At 48.0% G+C, this 22405-nt stretch overlaps 1 protein-coding gene across 1 annotated transcript; it reads left to right on the plus strand.

The window, feature by feature from the left end:
* Positions 1–5666: 5666 nt before the first annotated feature.
* On the plus strand, positions 5667–19713 carry NEFH (neurofilament heavy). The gene is made up of 4 exons (XM_032229358.1): positions 5667–6513; positions 14591–14790; positions 15998–16122; positions 17696–19713. Exons 1-4 carry the CDS (start codon positions 5667–5669, stop codon positions 19545–19547), a joined length of 3024 nt encoding a protein of 1007 aa, XP_032085249.1. The 3' UTR covers positions 19548–19713.
* The last annotated feature ends 2692 nt before the right edge of the window (positions 19714–22405 follow it).

The following is a 22405-nucleotide window of genomic DNA, read 5'->3' on the forward strand; positions in this document are numbered from 1 at the left end:
ATTCTAGTTCTGTTCTGTTCTATTCTATTCTAATTCTAATTCTAATTCCAATTCTATTCTATTCTAATTCCAATTCTATTCTATTCAAATTCCAATTCTATTCTATTCAAATTCTATTCTTCTCTTTCCTTCTCATTCAATTCTAATTCAATTTTAATTCTAATTCTAATAATTCTATTTCTAATTCTAATTCTAATAATTCTAATTCTATTCTATCGTTCTAGGTTGCTTCTCTCATTGGTAAGTTTCCATCCATTGCTCCTTGCTCTGCCTTCAGGGGCTTTGGAGAATAGCTGACCTCATTCTTCTTTGTGGCCACCCCTCCAATATTGGAATAATGAAGAAAGGAGATGAAGCCAATTGCAAGTCATTGTGCACATCACTGCATTGTGCAGCTGACATAAAGCAGGCCATGTGTCTATTTGTGGGCACGCCTGTGCAGGTGCGTGGGTGTGGGAGAGAGACAGAAAAAGAGAGAGGGAGGTTTTCAATATTTATGGGTTTGTTTTCCTGAGGTTGGCCTTCCAAAGGAAAAAAAAAATTCCCCCTAGCATGGGATCCGAATAATGAAAGCTACATTGCTAAAAGAAACTCCTTCCCTTTGCCAATTCCAAAATGACTTGCATTTCTAAGCATTTTTTTTTCCATTTCGTTTTTGACGTTCTTCCAATGCACGGGGGCTTTGGAAAATTAATTTTATTACGCCCGGCTAATAGAAAAAAGTAAAAAAAAAACAAAAAACCGACCAACCCCAATTGAACATATAACCGGGGGTGGATATGCTGTAGGGAATTCTGGGAGTTGAAGTCCACTCACCATAGAGTTGCCACAGTTGAGACAGACGTCTCTATACATGATGAAGGTACAGGAGAGGAAGACAAACTTGCAGGAGGAATAGGAGGACAATGGAAAGGTGCTTCTCAAATGTGACTCTTAAGAAACAAGGACCCATTTTCTCCAAAAGGCCAACAGAAAAAACGAAAGCACCATGGCTCTATCGCAGAGGTGGTATTCGGCAGGTTCTGACCAGTTCTGGAGGAGGGAGGGAGGAGGAGGAAGAGGAGAGCAGCTGTGGGATCCTTGGTGCTCTCTCAGCTTGGTGGTTTCTCCCTGAAGTTTAATTACCAGACCACGTAACATCAACAATTCATTCTGGCAACAAGGGATTGTTTGCTGTTACTCCATTTTGAGGACCAATGAAAAAGCTGGCCTGCTTTTATATAGAATAGAATAGAATAGAATAGAATAGAAAATATGGAATGGAATGGAATATGGAATGGAATGGAATAGAATAGAAAATATGGAATGGAATGGAATATGGAATGGAATGGAATGGAATAGAATAGAATAGAAAATATGGAATGGTATATGGTATGGTATGGTATGGTATGGAATGGTATGAAATAGAATAGAATAAAATAGAATAGAATAGAATAGAATAGAAAATATGGAATGGTATGGTATGGTATGGAATGGAATGGAATAGAATAGAAAATATGGAATGGAATGGAATATGGAATGGAATAGAATAGAATAGAAAATATGGAATGGAATAGAATAGAATAGAATAGAAAATATGGTATAGTATGGTATAGTATGGTATGGAATAGAATAGAATAGAAAATATGGAATGGAATGGAATATGGAATGGAATAGAATAGAATAGAATAGAAAATATGGTATGGTATGGTATGGAATGGTATGAAATAGAATAGAATAAAATAGAATAGAATAGAATAGAATAGAAAATATGGAATGGTATGGTATGGTATGGAATGGAATGGAATAGAATAGAAAATATGGAATGGAATGGAATATGGAATGGAATAGAATAGAATAGAAAATATGGAATGGAATAGAATAGAATAGAATAGAAAATATGGTATAGTATGGTATAGTATGGTATGGAATAGAATAGAATAGAAAATATGGAATGGAATGGAATATGGAATGGAATAGAATAGAATAGAATAGAAAATATGGTATGGTATGGAATAGAATAGAATAGAAAATATGGAATGGAATGGAATATGGAATGGAATAGAATAGAATAGAAAATATGGAATGGAATGGAATATGGAATGGAATAGAATAGAATAGAATAGAAAATATGGAATGGAATGGAATATGGAATGGAATAGAATAGAATAGAAAATATGGTATGGTACGATATGGTATGGTATGGTATGGAATAGAATAGAATAGAAAATATGGTATGGTATGGAATATGGAATGGAATGGAATAGAATAGAAAATATGGAATGGAATGGAATATGGAATGGAATGGAATAGAATAGAATAGAATAGAAAATATGGAATGGTATATGGTATGGTATGGTATGGTATGGAATGGTATGAAATAGAATAGAATAAAATAGAATAGAATAGAATAGAATAGAATAGAAATATGGAATGGTATGGTATGGAATGGAATGGAATAGAATAGAAAATATGGAATGGAATGGAATATGGAATGGAATGGAATAGAATAGAAAATATGGAATGGAATGGAATAGAATAGAATAGAAAATATGGTATGGTATGGTATAGTATGGTATGGAATAGAATAGAATAGAAAATATGGAATGGAATGGAATGGAATAGAATAGAATAGAAAATATGGTATGGTATGGTATGGAATAGAATAGAATAGAAAATATGGAATGGAATGGAATGGAATATGGAATAAAATAGAATAGAATAGAAAATATGGAATGGAATGGAATATGGAATGGAATAGAATAGAATAGAAAATATGGTATGGTATGGAATAGAATAGAATAGGAATATAGAAAATGAATAGAATGGAATGGAGTAGAATAACAGAGTTGGAAGGGACCTTGGAGGTCTTCTAGTCCAGCCCCCTGCCTAGACAGGAAACCCTACACCACTTCAGACAAATGCCTATCCAACATCTTCTTAAAAACCTCCAGTGTTGGAGCATTTACAACTTCTGGAGGCAAGGAGTTACACTGATTAATTGTTACAACTGTCAGGAAATTTCTCCTCAGTTCTAAGGTGCTTCTCTCCTTGATTAGTTTCCACCCATTGCTTCTTGTTCTGCCCTCCGGTGCTTTGGAGAATAGCTTGACTCCCTCTTCTTTGGGGCAGCCCCTGAGATATTGGAAGACTGCTATCGTGTCTCCCCTGGTCCTTCTTTTCATTAAACTAGGCATCCCCAGTTCCAGCCACCGTTCTTCCTTGTTTTTTTTGTCCCCTAATCATCTTTGTTGGTATTCTCATAGGCTGCCTCTGAGCATGTGCAAATGGCTTTTTTCCCTCTCTTTCAGATGTTTAGCTTGGACCGGTGCAAGTTAAGGCTGCCATTAACCCCCTACAAAAGAGGGAACGAAGGGAGCAGATCATCCCAACAGCCAATTTTCCAGGAGGGAGGGTTAAGAACTTTGGAGTTCTTTGGAGGGAGAGGGAGGGATATTTTATTTTGTTGAATGACCGCTAGTATGAGTAGAGATAAATTCTGTTTGGTTGCAGGAAGTCCAGATCCCTCTATAATAGGACAACTGCACCTGATTTCATAAAAGTTTGGGAAAACTCATTTTTACATGGGGGTGGGTGTCCCCCTCCACCGCACACCCATTCCTCATTTGTTTTCCCCAACAATAACCCTGCGAGGTAGTTTTTGGGTGGGGTGTGCAGGTGGGTGGGATTGGCCCCAAAGCTATCCAGGTTCCACAGCAGACATGGATCTCATCCCGGGGGTCCCCCTACTCTACTTCGCCCCCTGAACTGCTAAGGGGGTCTATCTCAGGCCGGATTAGATTGGAACCTAACCCTAGGAGGATTTGCTGCTGGATTTTCTAACATGCTCAACATGGTTTTGTTTAAAAAAAAGTTTTATTTATTTTTTATTCTCTTACATACCATTGTTAAGTATACCTCCACATAATTGCTGTTCTTCTTTACATTTGTCATTCTTATACATTTGTTATTCCGTTTAATAGGTTATAATATACAATTTGGGTTGCTTTATTTACCATCCCTTCCGCCTGTTGTAACACCACCTAATTTTCCCTTTCTTTTCTCCCTCCCTCCTTTACTTCCTTCCTTTCTTCCTCCTCTCCTTCCCCTTCCTTCTTCCCTTCCATCTCTCTTACCCCTACTCTTCCTCTTCCCACCCTCTTGCCTTCTCTTTCTCTCCCTGCCACCCTCCTCTCCTTTCTCTTTCCTTTTTCCCTCCCTTCTCTACTTCCTTCCTTCCTCCTCTCCTTCCCCTTCCTTCTTCCCTTCCATCTCCCTTACTCCTACTCTTCCTCTTCCCCTTCTACCCTCTCTCCTTCTCTTTCTCTCCCTTCCACCCTCCTCTCCTTTCCCTTCCCTTTCCTCCCTTCTCTACTTCCTTCCTTCCTCCTCTTCTTCCTCCTCTCCTTCCCCTTCCTTCTTCCCTTCCATCTCCTTTACTCCTACTCTTCCTCTTCCCCTTCTACCCTCTCTCCTTCTCTTTCTCTCCCTTCCACCCTCCTCTCCTTTCCCATTCCTTTTTTCCTCCCTTCTCTACTTCCTTCCTTCCTCCTCTCCTTCCCCTTCCTTCTTCCCTTGCCTCTCCCTTACTCCTACTCTTCCTCTTCCCCTTCTACCCTCTCTCCTTCTCTTTCTCTCCCTTCCACCCTCCTCTCCTTTCCCTTTCCTTTCCTCCCTTCTCTACTTCCTTCCTTCCTCCTCTTCTTCCTCCTCTCCTTCCCCTTCCTTCTTCCCTTCCATCTCCTTTACTCCTACTCTTCCTCTTCCCCTTCTACCCTCTCTCCTTCTCTTTCTCTCCCTTCCACCCTCCTCTCCTTTCCCATTCCTTTTTTCCTCCCTTCTCTACTTCCTTCCTTCCTCCTCTCCTTCCCCTTCCTTCTTCCCTTGCCTCTCCCTTACTCCTACTCTTCCTCTTCCCCTTCTACCCTCTCTCCTTCTCTTTCTCTCCCTTCCACCCTCCTCTCCTTTCCCTTTCCTTTTTCCCTCCCTTCTCTACTTCCTTCCTTCCTCCTCTCCTTCCTCCTCTCCTTCCCTTCTTCCCTTCCATCTCCCTTACTCCTACTCTTCCTCTTCCCCTTCTACCCTCTCTCCTTCTCTTTCTCTCCCTTCCACCCTCCTCTCCTTTCCCTTTCCTTTTTCCCTCCCTTCTCTACTTCCTTCCTTCCTCCTCTCCTTCCCCTTCCTTCTTCCCTTGCCTCTCCCTTACTCCTACTCTTCCTCTTCCCCTTCTACCCTCTCTCCTTCTCTTTCTCTCCCTTCCACCCTCCTCGGCTTACCTTTTCCTTCCTTCCCTCCTCTTCCTCTCCTTCTCCCCTCCTCTCCCCCTTTCTTTTTCTGTTCTTGTCTCTTTCAAATCTCACTTTATGTTGCCTTGGGATAGTATTCCTGCAAAGTCTTTTTTTGGAGGGTGGGAGGCTTGGTCTACCTCTGCACTGCGCCTGTAGTTTGGGAGGGTCTGTCTGGGTGGAGGGAAACCCCCCCTGAGCCCTGGGGCTCCCGAGGAGAGAGGAGGGAGGGTTGCACAGAGACGCTGCCTGGGGAGGAAAGGCGAGGCAAGGCGGCGCTCGGTGCCGCCTCCTCCTCCTCTTCTTCTTCCTCCTCCTCCTCTCTCCTCGGAGGGGCGGCTCCGGGCTGCATATAAGCGGGCCCCACTGGCCGCCTGCCGCAGTGCCCTCTCCGACGGCGCGATGCTAAGCTACGGCGCGGAGGTGCTATTCGGCGGCGGCGGCGGCGGCCCTATGGTTTATCGCAAGGATGCCGGGGGCGGCTTGCGCTCAGCCGGCCCGGCGGGGCTCTCGCGCTCCGGGGTCGGCTCCTTGTCCTCCAGCGGCTTCCACTCTCAGGGCTGGTCCCGCTCCTGGGGCTCAGCTTCCCGGCGCCAGCTGGGCTCGTCCACCGAGAGCCTGGAGTCGCTGAACGGCGAGTTGCGCGGGGGGCGCAACGAGAAGGAGGTGCTGCAGTCGCTCAACGACCGCTTCGCCGGCTACATCGACAAGGTGCGCGCCTTGGAGGAGCAAAACCGGCAGCTGGAGGGCGAGGCGGCTGCGCTGCGCCAGCAGCAAGCCGGCCGCTCGGCGCTGGGCGAGCTGTACGAGCGCGAGATCCGGGAGATGCGCGGCGTGCTGGTGCGGGCCAGCAACGAGAAGGGGCAGCTTCGGCTGGAGCAAGAGCGGCTGGAGGAGGAAGTGGGGGCGCTGCGCCAGCGGCTGGAGGACGAGGCCCGGCTGCGCGAGGAGAACGAGGCGGCCGCCCGCGCCCTGGCTAAATTCACCGAGCAAGCCCAACTGACCAAAGGCGACCTGGAGAAGAAGCTGGCATCCCTGCGCGAGGAGAGCGTCTTCCTACGCCGCAGCCACGGCGACGAGGTGGCCGAGCTGCTGCGCCAGATCCAAGGCGGCGGGCCGGCCGCCGTCTTCGAGCTGCGCGAGTTGCCCGCCGTCCAGTCCGACGTCACCTCGGCGCTCAAGGAGATCCGCGCTCAGCTGGAGGGACACGCCTTCAAGAGCTCGCTGCAGTCCGAGGAGTTTTTCCGAGGTGAGTCGGGGGGGGGGGCGCACTGGAAGAAAGGGGAGGGGTGGGTGGGGACAACCTGGGGTGGGGAGGGGCGCCAGGCTCCCTACTAGGGATGAGTCAAATGCTCCCTGAAGCGCCGGAAGGCAGGAATGGTTTTTAAGAAGAGAGAGGACAATCGTTTGCCTGAAGTGATACAGCAATAACCCTTAGACTTATATGCCGCTTTACAGTGCTTTAAGCGGTTTACAGAGTCGGCCTCTTGCCCTCAACAATCTGGGTCCTCATTTGACCCACCTCGGAAGGACGGAAGGCTGAGTCAACCTTGAGCCGGTCAGGATCGAACTGCCGGCAGTCGGCAGAATTAAGTATAGGGTTGCCTGCTTGAGCAGGGGGTTGGACTAGATTAACAGTGTTTTTCAACCACTGTGCCGCGGCACACTAGTGTGCCGTGACATAGTGTAAGGTGTGCCGTGGGAGAATTACTTTATATATAGTCAATATAGGCACAGAGTTAATTTTTTTTAACATTTTCTAATGGTGGTGTGCCTCGTGATTTTTTTCATGAAAAAAGTGTGCCTTTGCACAAAAAAGGTTGAAAAACACTGGACTAGAAGACCTCCAAGATCCCTCCCCACTCTGTTAATTCTGCCCCCGCTCGTGTTTAAGGGGAGGGAAGGGGGGGGGGGGGGGGCTCCGCAATCCAGATTTGGGAGAGGGGGGCAGAACAATTGCTCGGAAAGACCAGGGCACAGGGCAAGTGCCAGGGTCTGGGTTAAATATCAACCCCCTTAATCTCCCCCCCCCCGTGAGGTTGAATGGGTGCTTATAGAGGAGGGAAATGAGGGGTGCGTCATTCAAGACCCCCCCATCCTTTCCCTTGCCTTCCCCGTAACTTTTAAGAGAGAGAGGGGGGGGGGGAGAGAGAAGACTATAAAACGGATTCGAGTTGTTGTAGGACGCTCCAAGTCGCAACTCTTAAAACGGACGCAAGCGGAAGGGAGAACCTACCTAACATCTGAACGTCGGGAAATGATTTCGATGACTCAACTGAATCGATCCAACGGGCCTTCAAGACACGGGCCAAAAATTGCTGTGCAAAGCTGAACTCTCCCCCACCACTCCTACTGAGTGACCTTGCGGGAAAGTGTTGGACGCGGAGGGGGTGGGGGAGTTGCGCTCTGAAAACGGGGTCAAATTGTTCCGAGAGAGACAGTTCAGACGACCTCCGAATGAAAGCTTTGTAATGAAGAGGCTCAAAGGAAACACGCTTCCCCCAGTCAGTTTCATTCACTCTCCTCCACGTTTTTATGCATTTCTTACTTGGGTGTGTGTGTGTGTATAACACCCCCCCCCCCAGCCTTGTACATTTTAGCGAGGGATGGAGGCGTTAAACTCCCCTCAAACTTGGGAGAAGAGAGACGGCTCATCATCTAGGACTCGGGGGGGGGGGGGCGAGAAAAGGCAAAGGCGGATGAGTGAGGGGTGACCGCCAGGGGTCCCGCACCCTTGACTGACCCCAAGTTGGCAGGGGGCTTTCTCTCCGAGAGACAAAAGCCAGCCTCTCTTAATGGGGTGTCCTGTCTCCCCACTGCGGAAGAGGGAGCGTCGCCCCCTCACCCCTTCCCCCGGACTGCGGGGGTTGGTTGGGAAGAGCAGGGGGGAAAAAGCAGCGAGGAGGCGGGGACCAGAGAAAAATGAAAGTAAAGAAAAATCGCAAGCATCAACCCATAGGATCTGCGCTGAGGTGGGCGGGGGGGGGGGGGAGAGGGTTCTGCTGTGTTTTGGGGCTGGGAGGGGAAGGAAAAGGTTGGTTGCGCCCTTGCTGGTCCCAGTCCCCCCCCCCGCCCTGGTTCAGGGGTGGAGGGGGGGACACATAGGCAAGTGTGTGTATGTGGGGGGGGGGTCCCTTTGGATTTTGCTCAGGCACGGGGGGGGGGGGGTGCGCCAACCGGTGATGCCGCAGTTTTAGGCTGGCAGCGGCCGGCAACTGGAGGGCAAACTCCCTCCTGCAGTTTTTTCGTTGGGGGGGGCGTGTTGGGTGGGTGCAAGGAGGGGCCAGACTGGCGCAGCGTGACTTGCCTCCTTTGCCACCCCTCCCTCCCCATCTTTGCAGACACTCCACCCCACCCCCATCTCCTCGTCCCCTTTCTATATTCGGCCAGGCGCCAGCTAGGATGGAGACGTGGGAAGGGGTGATTTAAAGCGGAAAGGTGGGGTGGGGTGGGGGAGAGGAAGAATGATGTGGGGAGGGGGGGCTGGGGAGGTTGATGCGGCTACCGGCAGAAAAGGCGGCTCTTTCCCGCCCCCCCCATCAGCGAGGTTGCTTGCCAACTTCCCCCAAATTTGTTGGGAATCATCTCTCCCCCCACCTCAAATCGCTGGAGGACGAATGGGAGCGTGGCAGCCCTTTTTGAAGAAGGGGGGAGGTGCGGCCAGACTTGGGACCCCCCCTCCCAACTCCCGGGCTGTCTTTCGACCCGCATTGCAATATCCTCCCTCCCCTTTTTTAAAAAAAAAACTGGGGCGACCCCCCCGAAGAACGAAATCTGGAACCGGTCAGCTTAATATCCTACCCAACTTCCATAACTTATTGCCCTGTTAGCTCCCACGCCCCCCCCCCCATCACACACCCCCTCCACGCCCTCGAGCCTTAGGGCTGCTAATCCGCATTTAATATCTTCTCTTGACTCCCCCCCCCCGGGGGGGAGCAAACTTGCGCGGGGGAGGCGCGCCTGGGAGAGAGAGAAACCCCCGATGCGCTCAAGGCGAGGGCGCTGTCCGAGGTACTGACTCCATGGCACCTAACGGCCGGGGCTTCCATCCCGAGAAACTCTACGATCCATCAGCCGCAGACAGGGATCCGAGACCTAAATTCTGATTGGGTGACAGAGTTCTCGGGGGCTTGCTTGCAGATGTTTCATTACTAGGTAACATCTGTAAGATGTCTGCAAACATAAAAACCCAAGCTCAGAGAGGGCATCGAGGAGCCCACAGTTCGTCTCCTCCTCCTCCTCCTCCAGCTCACTCCCTTCTAATGTTGTTGATGTTACCTAGTAGGGTAATGAAACGTCTGCAAGAAAACCATCAAGTTTAGAGAACATCAAGGACTCCTCCAGTCCTTCCCCCCCCCCTCCTCCTCCTCCATAAACCCCACTCCCTTCTAGCACTGATAATGTTACCTAGTAGGGTAATGAAACGCTTGCAAGAAAACCACCAAGTTTAGAGAACATCAAGGACTCCTCCAGTCCTTTTCCCCTCCTCCTCCTCCTCCTCCTCCTCCTCCTCCTCCTCCTCCTCCATAAACCCCACTCCCTTCTAGCACTGATAATGTTACCTAGTAGGGTAATGAAACGCTTGCAAGAAAACCACCAAGTTTAGAGAACATCAAGGACTCCTCCAGTCCTTTTCCCTTCCTCCTCCTCCTCCTCCTGCTCACTGCCTTCTAATATTGATGATGTTACCTAATAGGGTAATGAAATGTCTGCAAGAAAACCACCAAGTTTAGAGAACATCAAGGATTCCTCCAGTCCTTCCCCCCTCCTCCTCCATACACCCCACTCCCTTCTAGCACTGATAATGTTACCTAGTAGGGTAATGAAATGTCTGCAAGAAAACCACCAAGTTCAGAGAACATCAAGGACTCCTCCAGTCCTTTCCCCTTCCTCCTCCTTCCCTTCCACAAACCCCACTCCCTTCTAACACTGATGATGTTACCTAGTTTGACAGTGAAAGATCTACAAGAACCCCCCCCCCCAAACTCAGAGGACCCCAAGGACTCCATAAATCAACCCTGAGCTACACACGCCATCTTCTATTCAATATTGGATGGGACTGGATTCATTCATGGCATTAAACCTCATCACACAACATGAAACTGCGACCCTTTTAACCTCATTTGATTGCCTACGGCAACATGAGTTGAGTTCACGCATGGGGCAAGCTGTAAAAATATAGGTTTGCGTTTATCCTGGCTGAATTCACAGAGAACCCCCTAAACCCAAATCAAACAAATTATAGTATGACCTATAACTATACCGTAGGCCCTCAATAAGTCTTTGTTTTCAGTGCTGTTTCAGCTTTGGTTATTAAACAAACTGTTAAGTGGAGGGTTATACCCATATAAAAATATTCCCATTTTATTTTCCTGCTGCCAATATAGTAGTCATTTACCCTATTTTTTCCTCCGGGTTTTTTTTTTCTTGTAATCTTCCATCATAATTCTGTTTCAAACAACCAGCCATGTCTCCATCGGCTGCTAAAAATACAACGCCAGCATCTGGAATGATCTGCAAATTCTTGATGCAAGCGGGTTTTTTTTTTTTAGCGCCGCCTATCCACTGGGTTTTTTGCAAACTCACTTAAACAGACAGGAAGATGATGAGCAGAAGACAGGGCTGGATTTTTTTTTAAAAAAAGCAACGTTCTTGTTGCAGTTTGCAGTGAAGCATCTTCTGCCATCCTGGTGTTTGGAGAGCATCTGTCAGCCAGGTAGAAATAGGAAATGAATTTAGTTCTCGGAAGACGAGTTTTCCTGCAGTCTCTTTTCAGTTAACCGAAACTGCAGTGGGATTGTGCTTGCGTAACACTCTTGCGTGGCTCAGTGTGAAGCCGGCTTTGCACCACAACGGTGTATAAAGATGCCCGTCAAACTCCAGAAACAACCAGCCTGGTCTAGCACGCTAAGCAGAATCTTGCTACGTCACGGGTTCCTTTCTGGATTAAAACTCTTCCTCGTAAAATTTCTGCGTTTGCTGAGTCAGACTGCAAAGTGAGTTCCCGCTGGCAGAATCCAGCTAGAGAGAATCCGCCTCCAGCTTCCTGGAAATATATATATATATATATATATTCATTCCCATGAAGCCCCCCCCCCCACACCGTGTCATCATAAGAATATATTTTACATTGCTAAGCAGACGCTGCTGTACTCCGGAAAATTGCTCTGTTGCTAGACAACGTAATTAATACTGAATCTACTCTATTGAACTCTAAAGGCAGGGGTGTCCAGCCTTGGCAACTTTTCAGACCAGACTAGACGAGTTGGAAGGGGCCTTGGAGGTCTTCTAGTCCAACCCGCTGCTCAGGCAGGAAACCCTACACCACTTCAGGCAAATGGTTATCCGACATCTTCTTAAAGATGTTGGAGCATTCACAACTCCTGGAAGCAAGTTGTTCCACTGATTAATTTTTTTCATTTTTCATTTTATTAAGCATTTATAGGCCGCCCTTTTCCCTGAGGGGACTCAGGGCAGCTTACAATAATAGGGGAGGGGAGTGCAGGACAAAACACAAAAAGAAAATGTGAATAAAAATAATTAGCAATAAAAACCCAACATTCATTCAACATTCGGGAGGGGCGAGAATAGAGTCTTATCCCCAGGCCTGTCGGGATAGCCAGATCTTGAGGGCTGTGCGGAAGGCCTGGACAGTGGTGAGGGTGCGGATCTCCACGGGGAGATTGTTCCATAGCGTTGGAGCTGCAACTGAGAAGGCTCTCCTCCGCGTAGTCGCCAGTTGGCACTGACTGGCGGATGGGATTCGGAGGAGGCCTACTCTATGCGATCTGATGGGACGAAGGGAGGTAATCGGCAGAAGGCGGTCTCTCAAATAGCCAGATCCACTACCATGGAGCGCTTTGTAGATGGTAAGAAGGACCTTGAAGTGCACCCGGAGACCAACAGGTAGCCAACGCAGCTCATGGAGGATCGGTGTTATGTGGACGAACCGTGGTGCGCCCACAATCACTCGCGCGGCTGCACTTTGGACTAGCTGAAGTCGCCGGATGCTCTTCAAGGGCAGCCCCATGTAGAGCACATTGCAGTATTCCAGCCTAGAGATCACAAGGGCTCGAGTGACTGTTGTGAGGGCCTCCCGGTTCAGGTAGGGCCGCAATTAATTGTTCTAACTATCAGGAAGTTTCTCCTTAGTTCTAAGTTGCTTCTCTCCTTGATTAGTTCCCACCCATTGCTTCTTGTCCTGCCTGAAGGAGCTTTGGAAAATAGCTTGATTCCCTCTTCTTTGGGGCAGCTCCTGAGATACTGGAAAACTGCTATCATGTCTCCCCTAGTCCTTCTTTTCATTAAATTAGAAGTATCCAGTTCCTGCAATAGGTGGACTGGTGGACTTCAATTCCCAGAATCCCCTAGCCATCACATCCTCGGAATTGCAGTCCACCAGTTTTAAGGCTGCCAAGAAAAATCTAAGGATTTTTCTCTCCTTTGGAAATGAAGCAATAAAGGCAAATCCTTTGCTACTGCTGTCGTTTTATTATCCACTTTATTATCCATTTCCCCACCCCTCTTGTCTGCTCATTTAAGCAGAGAGAAATTCTTCAAGGCTAATTGGCAAAAAAAAAAAGTGAATTAGTTAGATACTCCTCGACTTACGACCAGAGTTGAGCCCAAAATCTCGGTGGCTAAAGGAAACGTTCTGCCCCATTTTACGACCTTTCTTGCCACGGTCGTTAACTGAATCACTGCACTGGTGAAGTTAAGTCACACGATGAAGTGAATCTGGCTTCCCCGGGGGACAAAGGGGGATCTCACGTGACCTTGAGACACAGCAGTGGTCGTAAACATGAAACAGTGGCCGAGCGTCTGTGAGTTTTGATCGTGTGTTATTCTGTTAACATCATGAGACGCCATTCTTAATAAACCCAGGTTTTCCCATGTTAATGAGCGATTCCTTGGCCTTCAGAAGTTGAGGGAGCGCCAACATGGGAGGTTTTTAAGACGAGATTGGGCAACCCTCGGTCTAAAATGGTGTTGAGTTTCCTGCTTGAGAAGGGGGTTGGACTAGAAGACCTCCAAGGTCCATTCCAACTGTTATTCTATTATGTTCTCCTTCCTTCTTTCCTTATTCTATTCTTCCTTTTTTCCTTATTCTTCTATTCTATTCTCCTTCCTTCTTTCCTTATTCTATTCTCCTTCCTTCTTTCCTTATTCTATTCTATTCTCCTTCCTTCTTTCTATTCTTTCCTTCTTTCCTTAATCTATTCTATTCTCTTTCCTTCTTTCTATTCTCTTTCCTTCTTTCCTTAATCTATTCTATTCTCCTTCCTTCTTTCCTTATTCTATTCTCCTTCCTTCTTTCTATTCTCTTTCCTTCTTTCCTTAATCTATTCTATTCTCCTTCCTTCTTTCCTTATTCTATTCTACCTTCTTTCTATTCTTTCCTTATTCTATTCTCTTTCCTTCTTTCCTTATTCTAGTCTATTCTATCTTCCTTCCTTTTTCCTTATTCTTCTATTCTATTCTCCTTTCTTCTTTCTATTCTTTCCTTATTCTATTCTATTCTTCTTCCTTCTTTCTATTCTCTTTCCTTCTTTCCTTATTCTATTCTATTCTTTCCTTCTTTCCTTATTCTATTCTCCTTCCTTCTTTCCTTATTCTTCTATTCTATTCTATTCTCCTTACTTCTTTCTATTCTCTTTCCTTATTCTATTCTATTCTGTTCTAGACCCTTCCAACTCTGTCATCCAGTTATCCTTATGTTGCCCAACCATTGTATCTTGTAAAGTAGAACTTCAATACCCAAACTAAGCTTCAATACCCACATTATAAAAAAAGATGTTGAGACTCTAGAAAGAGTGCAGAGAAGAGCAATCAAGATGCTGCATATTTCTTCAGATCAAGGAGAAGGAAGGAACGGTTGCAGGAAATGGGCATGGCTGGTCTAGTGAAGAGAAGGACCAGGGGAGACAGGAGAGCATCTTCCAATATTTGAGGGGCTGCCACAGAGAGGAGGAGGGGGTCAAGCTGTTTTCCAAGGCACCCAAAGGCCAGACAAGGAATAATGGATTGAAACTGACCAAGGAGAGATTCAACCTGGAAATAAGGAGGAATTTTCTGACAGTGCGAACAATCAACCCATGGAACAGAAGTTGTGGGAGCTTCATCACTGGAGGCTTTCAAGAAGAGGCTGGACTGCCATCTGTCAGAAATGGTGTAGGGTCTGCTTGGGCGGGGGGGGCCTGGGGGGTTGGACTAGATGACCTACAAGGTCCCTTCCAACTCTCTTAATCTATATCTGTAACTGGTGCCAACTCACATGCCCCAGAACCTGAATGGCTCTTCCCTCTTTCCCTGACTCCATTCTGCAGTGAGGCTGGACAAGCTCTCTGAAGTCGCCAGGGTGAACACAGATGCCATCCGCAATGCCCAGGATGAGCTGTCGGAATATCGCAGGCAGCTCCAGTCCAAAACGACAGAGCTGGAAACTCTCCGCGGGATGAAGGAATCATTGGAGAGGCAGAGGCTGGACATTGAGGATCGCCACCATTTGGATGTCCAATCTTATCAGGTAAGACACGGCCAAGATGGGTGGACCAAAGGTGCTTTTTTTCCCCCAGGAGCAATGGGACTTTTTCGGTTTTTCTTTGAAGAGGTTTTGTTTCTACTCCAAGAAGCTTCTTCAGCTCTGACCAGATGATGGTTGGAATGGAAGATTTATATTCCTTGCAGGCAGCTGGTCATTTGTATCCTTTTTAGAGGGTCGTTGAGGCCACTTGGAGGATTTATATTCCTTGCAGGCAGCTGGTCATTTGCATCCTTTTTAGAGGGTCGTTGAGGCCACTTGGAGGATTTATATTCCTTGCAGACAGTTGGTCATTTGCATCCTTTTTAGAGGGTCGTTGAGGCCACTTGGAGGATTTATATTCCTTGCAGACAGTTGGTCATTTGCATCCTTTTTAGAGGGTCGTTGAGGCCACTTGGAGGATTTATACTCCTTGCAGACAGCTGGTCATTTGCATCCTTGTAGAGGGTCATTGAGGCCACTTGGAGGATTTATATTCCTTGCATGCAGCTGGTCATTTGCATCCTTTTTAGAGTCATTGAGGCCACAGGTTTACCTGTGTCTTCAGGGTAAAGACAAAGAGATGTGCAAATTGAATAGCCCTCTTTCAACAGAGGTGGAGGGATAGGACCTCATCTATCTCCAGTCTACAACAGTCATTTCAGCAGCTCCAAAAATGCTCCACACACATTTGCACCACTCTGGTGTCCCTGAGGACACAGATAAAACCTCCAAGTGGCCTCAACGACCCTCTCAAAGGATGCAAATGACCAGCTTGTCTGCAAGGAGTATAAATCCTTCCATTCTCCACCATCCGGTCAGAGCTGAAGAAGCTTCTTGGATGGGAAGCATCTTTCTGGACAATTCACTTTTTCCCCCCACAATGCCAATTCAAAACTCAGCTTTTTTCTTTTTAAACAACAAGGAGTAGAAAGAGCAAGTCTACATCTTCATTCCGGTCCATCCCTACCTATTAACTTGCTCCGTTTCCGTTGCTACAGATTTAACCTTGGTCCCTTTCTGCCTTATTCATTTGGTCTCTTTTTCTATTCGTTTCCAAAACACTTTATTAAAAAAAAAATGCCGTTTGCGACGGGAATTGTCCCTACGCAAACTTTGGTGAAGTTTGAGGCCCGCCTGCGGGTTCTCTGGCCTCGCCTTCTTCCATTTTAGTGCACAAGTTGTTCAGGGAAGGTTTGTGTCTTTTCCCTAGGATACAATTGGACAACTGGACAACGAGCTCAGGAATACGAAGTGGGAGATGGCAGCCCAGCTGAGGGAATACCAAGACCTCCTGAACGTCAAAATGGCTCTGGATATCGAGATAGCTGCCTACAGGTACTTGGGGCCTTGAGCCCAGAAAGATTCAAATTAGGAGAACATTAAAAAGCCCCCCCTTTGTGTCCTCCTTCTCATATTTCTTCTCACCCTGCTTTTGAAAGTCTTGTATTTTTAGAATAGCAGATTTGGAAGGGACCTTGGAGGTCTTCTAGTCCAACCCCCCGCTTAGGCAGGAAACCCTACACCACTTCAGACAAAGGGTTATCCAACATCTTCTTAAAAACGCCCAGTGTTGGAGCATTCACAACTTCTGGAGGCAAGTTGTTCCACTGATTAATTGTTCTAACTATCAGGAAGTTTCTCCTTAGTTCTAAGTTGCTTCTCTCCTTGATTAGTTTCCATCCATTGCTTCTTGTTCTGCCCTCAGGTGCTTTGGAGAATAGCTTGACTCCCTCTTCTTTGGGGCAGCCCCTGAGATATTGGAAGACTGCTATCATGTCTCCCCTAGTCCTTCTTTTCATTAATTGTTCTGACAACAGTTTTAAAATATAAACATTTGTCTGGAATGGTATCGGGTCTCTTGCTTGAGCAGGGGGTTGGACTAGATGACCGCCAAGGTCCCCTTCCAACTCAGTCATTGTATGGTTCTGTAAAGGTCTCCTGTTTGAGGAGGGGGCTGGACTAGATGACCCCCAAGCTCCCAGCCCTGTGATACTATCAGCAGGAGATCCTGTACTGTATCGGATAAGTGGCTGTCCAGACTTTTCTTAAAAACCTCCAGGGATGGAGCACCCACAGCCTCTGGTGGCAAGCTGTTCCACTGGTTAATTGTCCTCCCTGTTAGGAAGTTTCTCCCCTTAATTCCAGGTTGATTCTCTCTTTGTTTAATTCCCATCCATTGCGTCTTATCCTGCTTTCTGGTGCTTTGGAAAATAACTTGACCCCCTCCTCTTAGTGGCAGCCCCTCAAATATTGGAGCACTGCTATCCTGTCGCCCCCAGTCCTTGTTTTCTCTAGAGTGGGCAAATCCGAATCCTGCAACTGTTTTTCATATGTTTCGGTCTGCAGGCCTTTAATCATCTTAGTTGCTCTTCTCTGCACTTTTTCCAAAGTCACCATCTCCTTTTTCTGTAAAGTAGCGACCAAAACTGGATGCAGTATTCCAGATGGGGACTTACTAAGGGTTTTATAAAGCAGTACTAATACTTCAGGGGCGCGGTGGCGCAGTGGCTAAGAGGCTGAGCTTGTTGATCAGAAAGGTCGGCAGTTCAGCGGTTCAAATCCCTAGCGCCGTGGAACAGTGAGCTCCCGTTATTTGTCCCAGCTTCTGCAGTTCGGAAGCAGGTAAAAAATGCAAGTAGAAAAATAGGTACCACCTTTGGTGGGAAAGTAACAGCATTCCGTGAGCCTTTGGCGTTGAGTCATGCCGGCCACATGACCATGGAGACGTCCTTGGACGGCGCTGGCTCTTCGGCTTTGAAACGGAGATGAGCACCGCCCCCTAGATTGGGAACAACTAGCACATATGTGCAACAGGAAGCTTTACCTTTATTAATACTTCACATAATTTTGATTCAATGCCTGGAGCAATAGTTTTGATTCCTCTCTCTCTCTCTTTTTTTGGAAACAGGAAGCTGCTGGAAGGAGAGGAATGCCACTTCGGCGGCGGGATGGGGATTTTCTCCTTCCCCGAAATCGCCCCCAAGGGCCCGAGCATCCCCGTTCACCTCAAAGTCAAGAGCGAGGAGAAAATTAAAGTGGTGGAGAGATCGGAAAAGGAGACGGTCATTGTGGAAGAAGTGGTGGAGAAGGAAGAGGAAGCAGAAGAGGAGGAAGAGGAGGAGGAAGCAAAAGAGGAAAAAGAAGAGGAGGAAGAAGAGGAGGAAGAAGAAGAAGCAGAAGAGGAAAAAGAAGGAGAAGAGGAAAGCCAGGAGGGAAAGGAAGACGGTGAAGGAGAAGAAAGAGAAGAAGCTGGAACAGGGAAAGGATCTCCACCTACAGAGAAGACCCCGTCATCGGAAAAGGAGCCCACCTTGAAGGAAGAGGAAGCCAAATCTCCTGAGGAGGTTAAATCTCCCGCAAAAGATGAAGCCAAGTCGCCAGCCAAAGTCAGGTCTCCAACCAAGGAAGAAAGTCAACCTCCGGCCAAGGTGGTGTCCCCAACCAAAGAATTTTTGAAGATCCCGGGAGTGAAGCCAGTGGAGGAGACAACTTCCCCCATCAAAGAAGAGAGCAAATCTCCAGCAAAACCTGCCTCTCCTGCCAAGGATGAAAGCCAGAGTCCAGAAAAGCTGAAATCTCCAATGAAGGAGGCAGAAAGACCTCCAGCGGTGAAGGCCCCGGAGAAGGTGGCTTCCCCAACCAAGGAAGACCTCAAATCTCCAGCGAAGGAGGCAGAGAAACCTCCTGCGGTGAAGGTCCCGGAGAAGGTGGCTTCCCCAACCAAAGAGGACCTCAAGGCACCAGAAAAACCAAAATCTCCAGCAAAGGAGGCCGAGAAACCTCCAGCGGTGAAGGTCCCTGAGAAGGTCGCTTCCCCGACGAAAGAAGACCTCAAACCTCCAGCGAAGGAGGCCGAGAAACCTCCAGCGGAGAAGGTCCCAGAGAAGGTTGCTTCCCCGACGAACGAAGACCTCAAGCCTCCAGCGAAGGAGGCCAAGAAACCTCCAGCGGTGAAGGCCCCAGAGAAGGTCGCTTCCCCAACGAAAGAAGACCTGAAACCTCCAGAAAAGCTCAAGCTTCCCCCAAAAGAGGAAGCTAAATCTCCGGACAAGGCCAAGACGCCCGTCAAGGAGAAGGTGAAATCTCCGGAGAAGGCCAAGACGCCCATCAAAGAGAAGCCGAAATCTCCAGAAAAGGACACGGCGCCCCAAAAGGGACCAGCTAAGCCGGCAACAAAGGAGAAGGCGCCCGAGAAAGAAGCAGAAGTACCCGCCCAGCCGTTGGCGGAGAAGAAAGCGAGCAAGAAAGAGGAGGAGGCGGCCAAGCCAGAGACCCCAACCAAGGAAGCCAAGGAGAAGACCGAAGACCAAGGGGACAAGAAGCAAAGCCCCAAGGCCAAGTCACCTACCCTTGATGGGAAAAAGACACCTGCTGCTCCCAAGGCTGAAGACAGCAAGGGGGTGGAGGAGGCCACCAAGCCACCATCCAAACCAGAAACGGGGAAAGAGGTGGAGAAAGGAACCAAGGATCCCGGGCCCAAATCTCCCGGCGAGGAAGCCAAAGCCAAGAGCCCAAGCCCAACGGCGAAGAAGGAAGCCGAGAAGGTCAAGGCCGAAGAGAAGAAGGAAGAACCCAAGAAGGAGAAAGCTGAGAAGGAAGAGGAGAAGCCCAAAGACGACGCCAAGAAGACCTTGAGCCCCAAAGAGCCCCCCGCGGGTCTCAAAGACACCCCAAAGCCAACCAAGACGGAGAAAGCCGAGAAGTCCTCCGGGATGGACCCCAAAGACAGCAAACCGGCTGAAGAGAAGGCCAAGAAATGACCAGAAGACGTTGGGAGGTGCTTCAGGGGGCACCTGAGGACTTTGGAAGACCACCGATCTCAGGACGCTCTCTCCTCAAGGCTAGGTTTGGGGTGAGGGCTACCCCCCACGCCCGTCCCCACCGAGGAGTCTGGGAATGCATGTTTGCAACACGGCGATCCGAAGAGGAAGAAACACGGCCCAGCGAAGCCACAATCGATCTGAGATAACTCAGTACAAGAAACCAAACCAACTAACCAAACCCACCGCAAGCTGGTTCCAATATGTGACTGACAGCTTCCGTAGCCGAATGTGATATATGCAGAATTTCCATTTAAGCACTTGGTTTATTTAAGGGGGAGGGAGGGAGGGAGGGAAAAACCACCACCCCCGGGCCAATATTTGGACTGCCCTTCTCATATAAGTGCATTTATTTTCCCCAAAGATGGGCAAAGGAATGATGATAATAATAATAATAATAATAATAATAATAATAATAATAATAATACATGCAATAAATCTCAGAATGTCGGAATGCAGTAAGAGCTGGAATTCTGCTCCGCAGGGATGCCCCAGGCAAGGAAAAAATAATAATCTCCAAAAAAATGATGTGTTAAAGATGCCTTTTTTTGCTCGATGTGCATTGCTTGGGGGGGGGGGGCATGAAAATGGAAAGCAGGCCTTAATCCAGCTCTTACGTTGTCTCAGGAGGAAGGGGGGGTGTCCCCTCCACTCAGCCCCATTGCCGTCTCAAAGGGGGCCTTTCCCACGTTAGCTTTGCCCCCGAGTTCAGAGAATTTGAGGCAAAGGGTTGTTTGAACCCCCTGGCCCAAATTCTCTGGGGTTTTTTGGGGTGGCAGGGCAGCAATCTCCCCCCTCCCCCGCCCCCACAAATCCTCATTAGGAGGGGCGGTGGAGGGGAAACAACAGTTGTTGTAGTTTTGTAGTTCTCGAAACCGAGCGACCCGGCGTGCGGGGTGCATGTTCACAGACACCCATCCACGCGCACACACCCTCACGCCCAAAAAGTGCATTACACCCTGTCAAACTGTTCACCTCCTGTTGCTTTCTGTGCAATAAGCCGCCAATTAAAAGAAAAACAATATGCTTACAATAAATGGACTCTGTTTTTTGTGTGTGGCGGGAGTAGACACGAATGTTTAGTCCGGCGGTCACCAACAGTTGGGCGAGAAAATTGTGGGGCTCCGCAAAAAAATTATTTGCGTTTTTTTATATTGCACTAAATCAGGGGTCCTCAAACTGCGGCCCCTGGGACGGATACGTGCAATGAACGCTTGTGTTGCTGCAGAGAGTCTCCCCCTTGGGGGTCTTTTTGTGAGGGCTGGAGGAGGGCAGAAATTCCGACTTGGGGTCTGCTTCGGCCTCCTGGTGGGGGGCTTTGGGCGAAGGCTGGAGGGAAGCACCGCTGGTGGGGAAGAGCCAGAGGGCCTCGTTCCAGTGGGACTGCATCACAGCCTGGAACTGGCTGACCATCTCAGGCCGCTGAGCCTCCAAGGCACCGACACCTGGCCTTGTACTCCCGCAGGTCTTCCCTCCGCTTGGAAAAACCATGCTCCTAGTCCTCAATGAGGTAGTTCTGCTGAGCCTCCTTCTCGGTCAGATCCAATTTGAACGGAGCTCTTTTGCCAACTCCTTTCTCCTGGGGGCTGCTTCGCTCCAGCAACTGCTCCCTGTTGGGGCCCTAAGGAGCCCAGGCAGGCAGGCGAGGAGGGGCTGGGAGGGGAGGGGTCAGTAGAGGCCGACGAGGCACCCCTTGACGTGAGTGACATCGAATTGGCCACACCCACCCAGTCACATGACCACCGAGACACACCCACCCAGCCGGTCATTAGGCAGATCATATTAGTGGTCCCTGAGGTCCGAAAGATTCACTGCAGTTGATGAGTTAATAGCCCGGTTTGTTACGGGAATCTGCCTTCCTCACTGACTTTGTCAGAAGGTCGCAAAAGGGGAAATCACGTGACCTTGGGACACGGCAACGGTCGTTAAGTATGAACCAGCGGCCAAGCACCTGAATTTTGGAACACACAATCATGAGGATGCTTCGATGGTTGTTTAAGTGTGAAAAACTGTCCTAAGTCACTTTTTTTCCGTGCCGTGGTAACTTTGAACGGGTTACTAAATGACCCGTTATAAGGTTGAGAGCGACCTGTACTGATGATGTTACCTAGTGGGGTGATGAAACGCCTGCAAGAAAATCACCACGCTCAGAGAGCGCCAAGGACACACACCCCCATTCAACCCTGATCTACATATCCTCCTTTATTGGTTCAATATCTATCTATCTATCTATCTATCTATCTATCTATCTATCTATCTATCTATCTATCTATCATCTATCTATCTATCTATCTATCTATCATCTATCTATCTATCTATCTATCTATCATCTACCTACCTACCTCTCTATTATCTCTCTATCTCTCTCTATCTACCTACCTCTATTATCTCTCTCTCTCTCTACCTACCTCTCTCTATATTATCTCTCTATCTACCTATCTACCCCTCTATTATCTATCTATCTCTATCTACCTACCTCTCTATCATCTATCATCTATCTATCTATCTATCTATCTATCTATCTATCTATCTATCTATCATCTATCTATCTATCATCTATCTATCTCTACCTCTCTCTATTATCTGTCTGTCTGTCTGTCTACCTCTCTCTCTATTATCTATCTATCCATCTATCTACCTACCTCTCTCTCTACTATCTATCTATCTATCCATCCATCCATCCATCCATCCATCCATCCATCCATCCATCCATCCATCCATCCAAACACGTTTGTGTGTGTGAGTGTGTGTGTGTTCCAGCATTACTCTGGAACGCCTGGAGCAATTTCAATCAAACG

The sequence above is a fragment of the Thamnophis elegans genome, chromosome 13 (assembly GCF_009769535.1).
Source record: "Thamnophis elegans isolate rThaEle1 chromosome 13, rThaEle1.pri, whole genome shotgun sequence".
Taxonomy (NCBI): domain Eukaryota; kingdom Metazoa; phylum Chordata; class Lepidosauria; order Squamata; family Colubridae; genus Thamnophis; species Thamnophis elegans.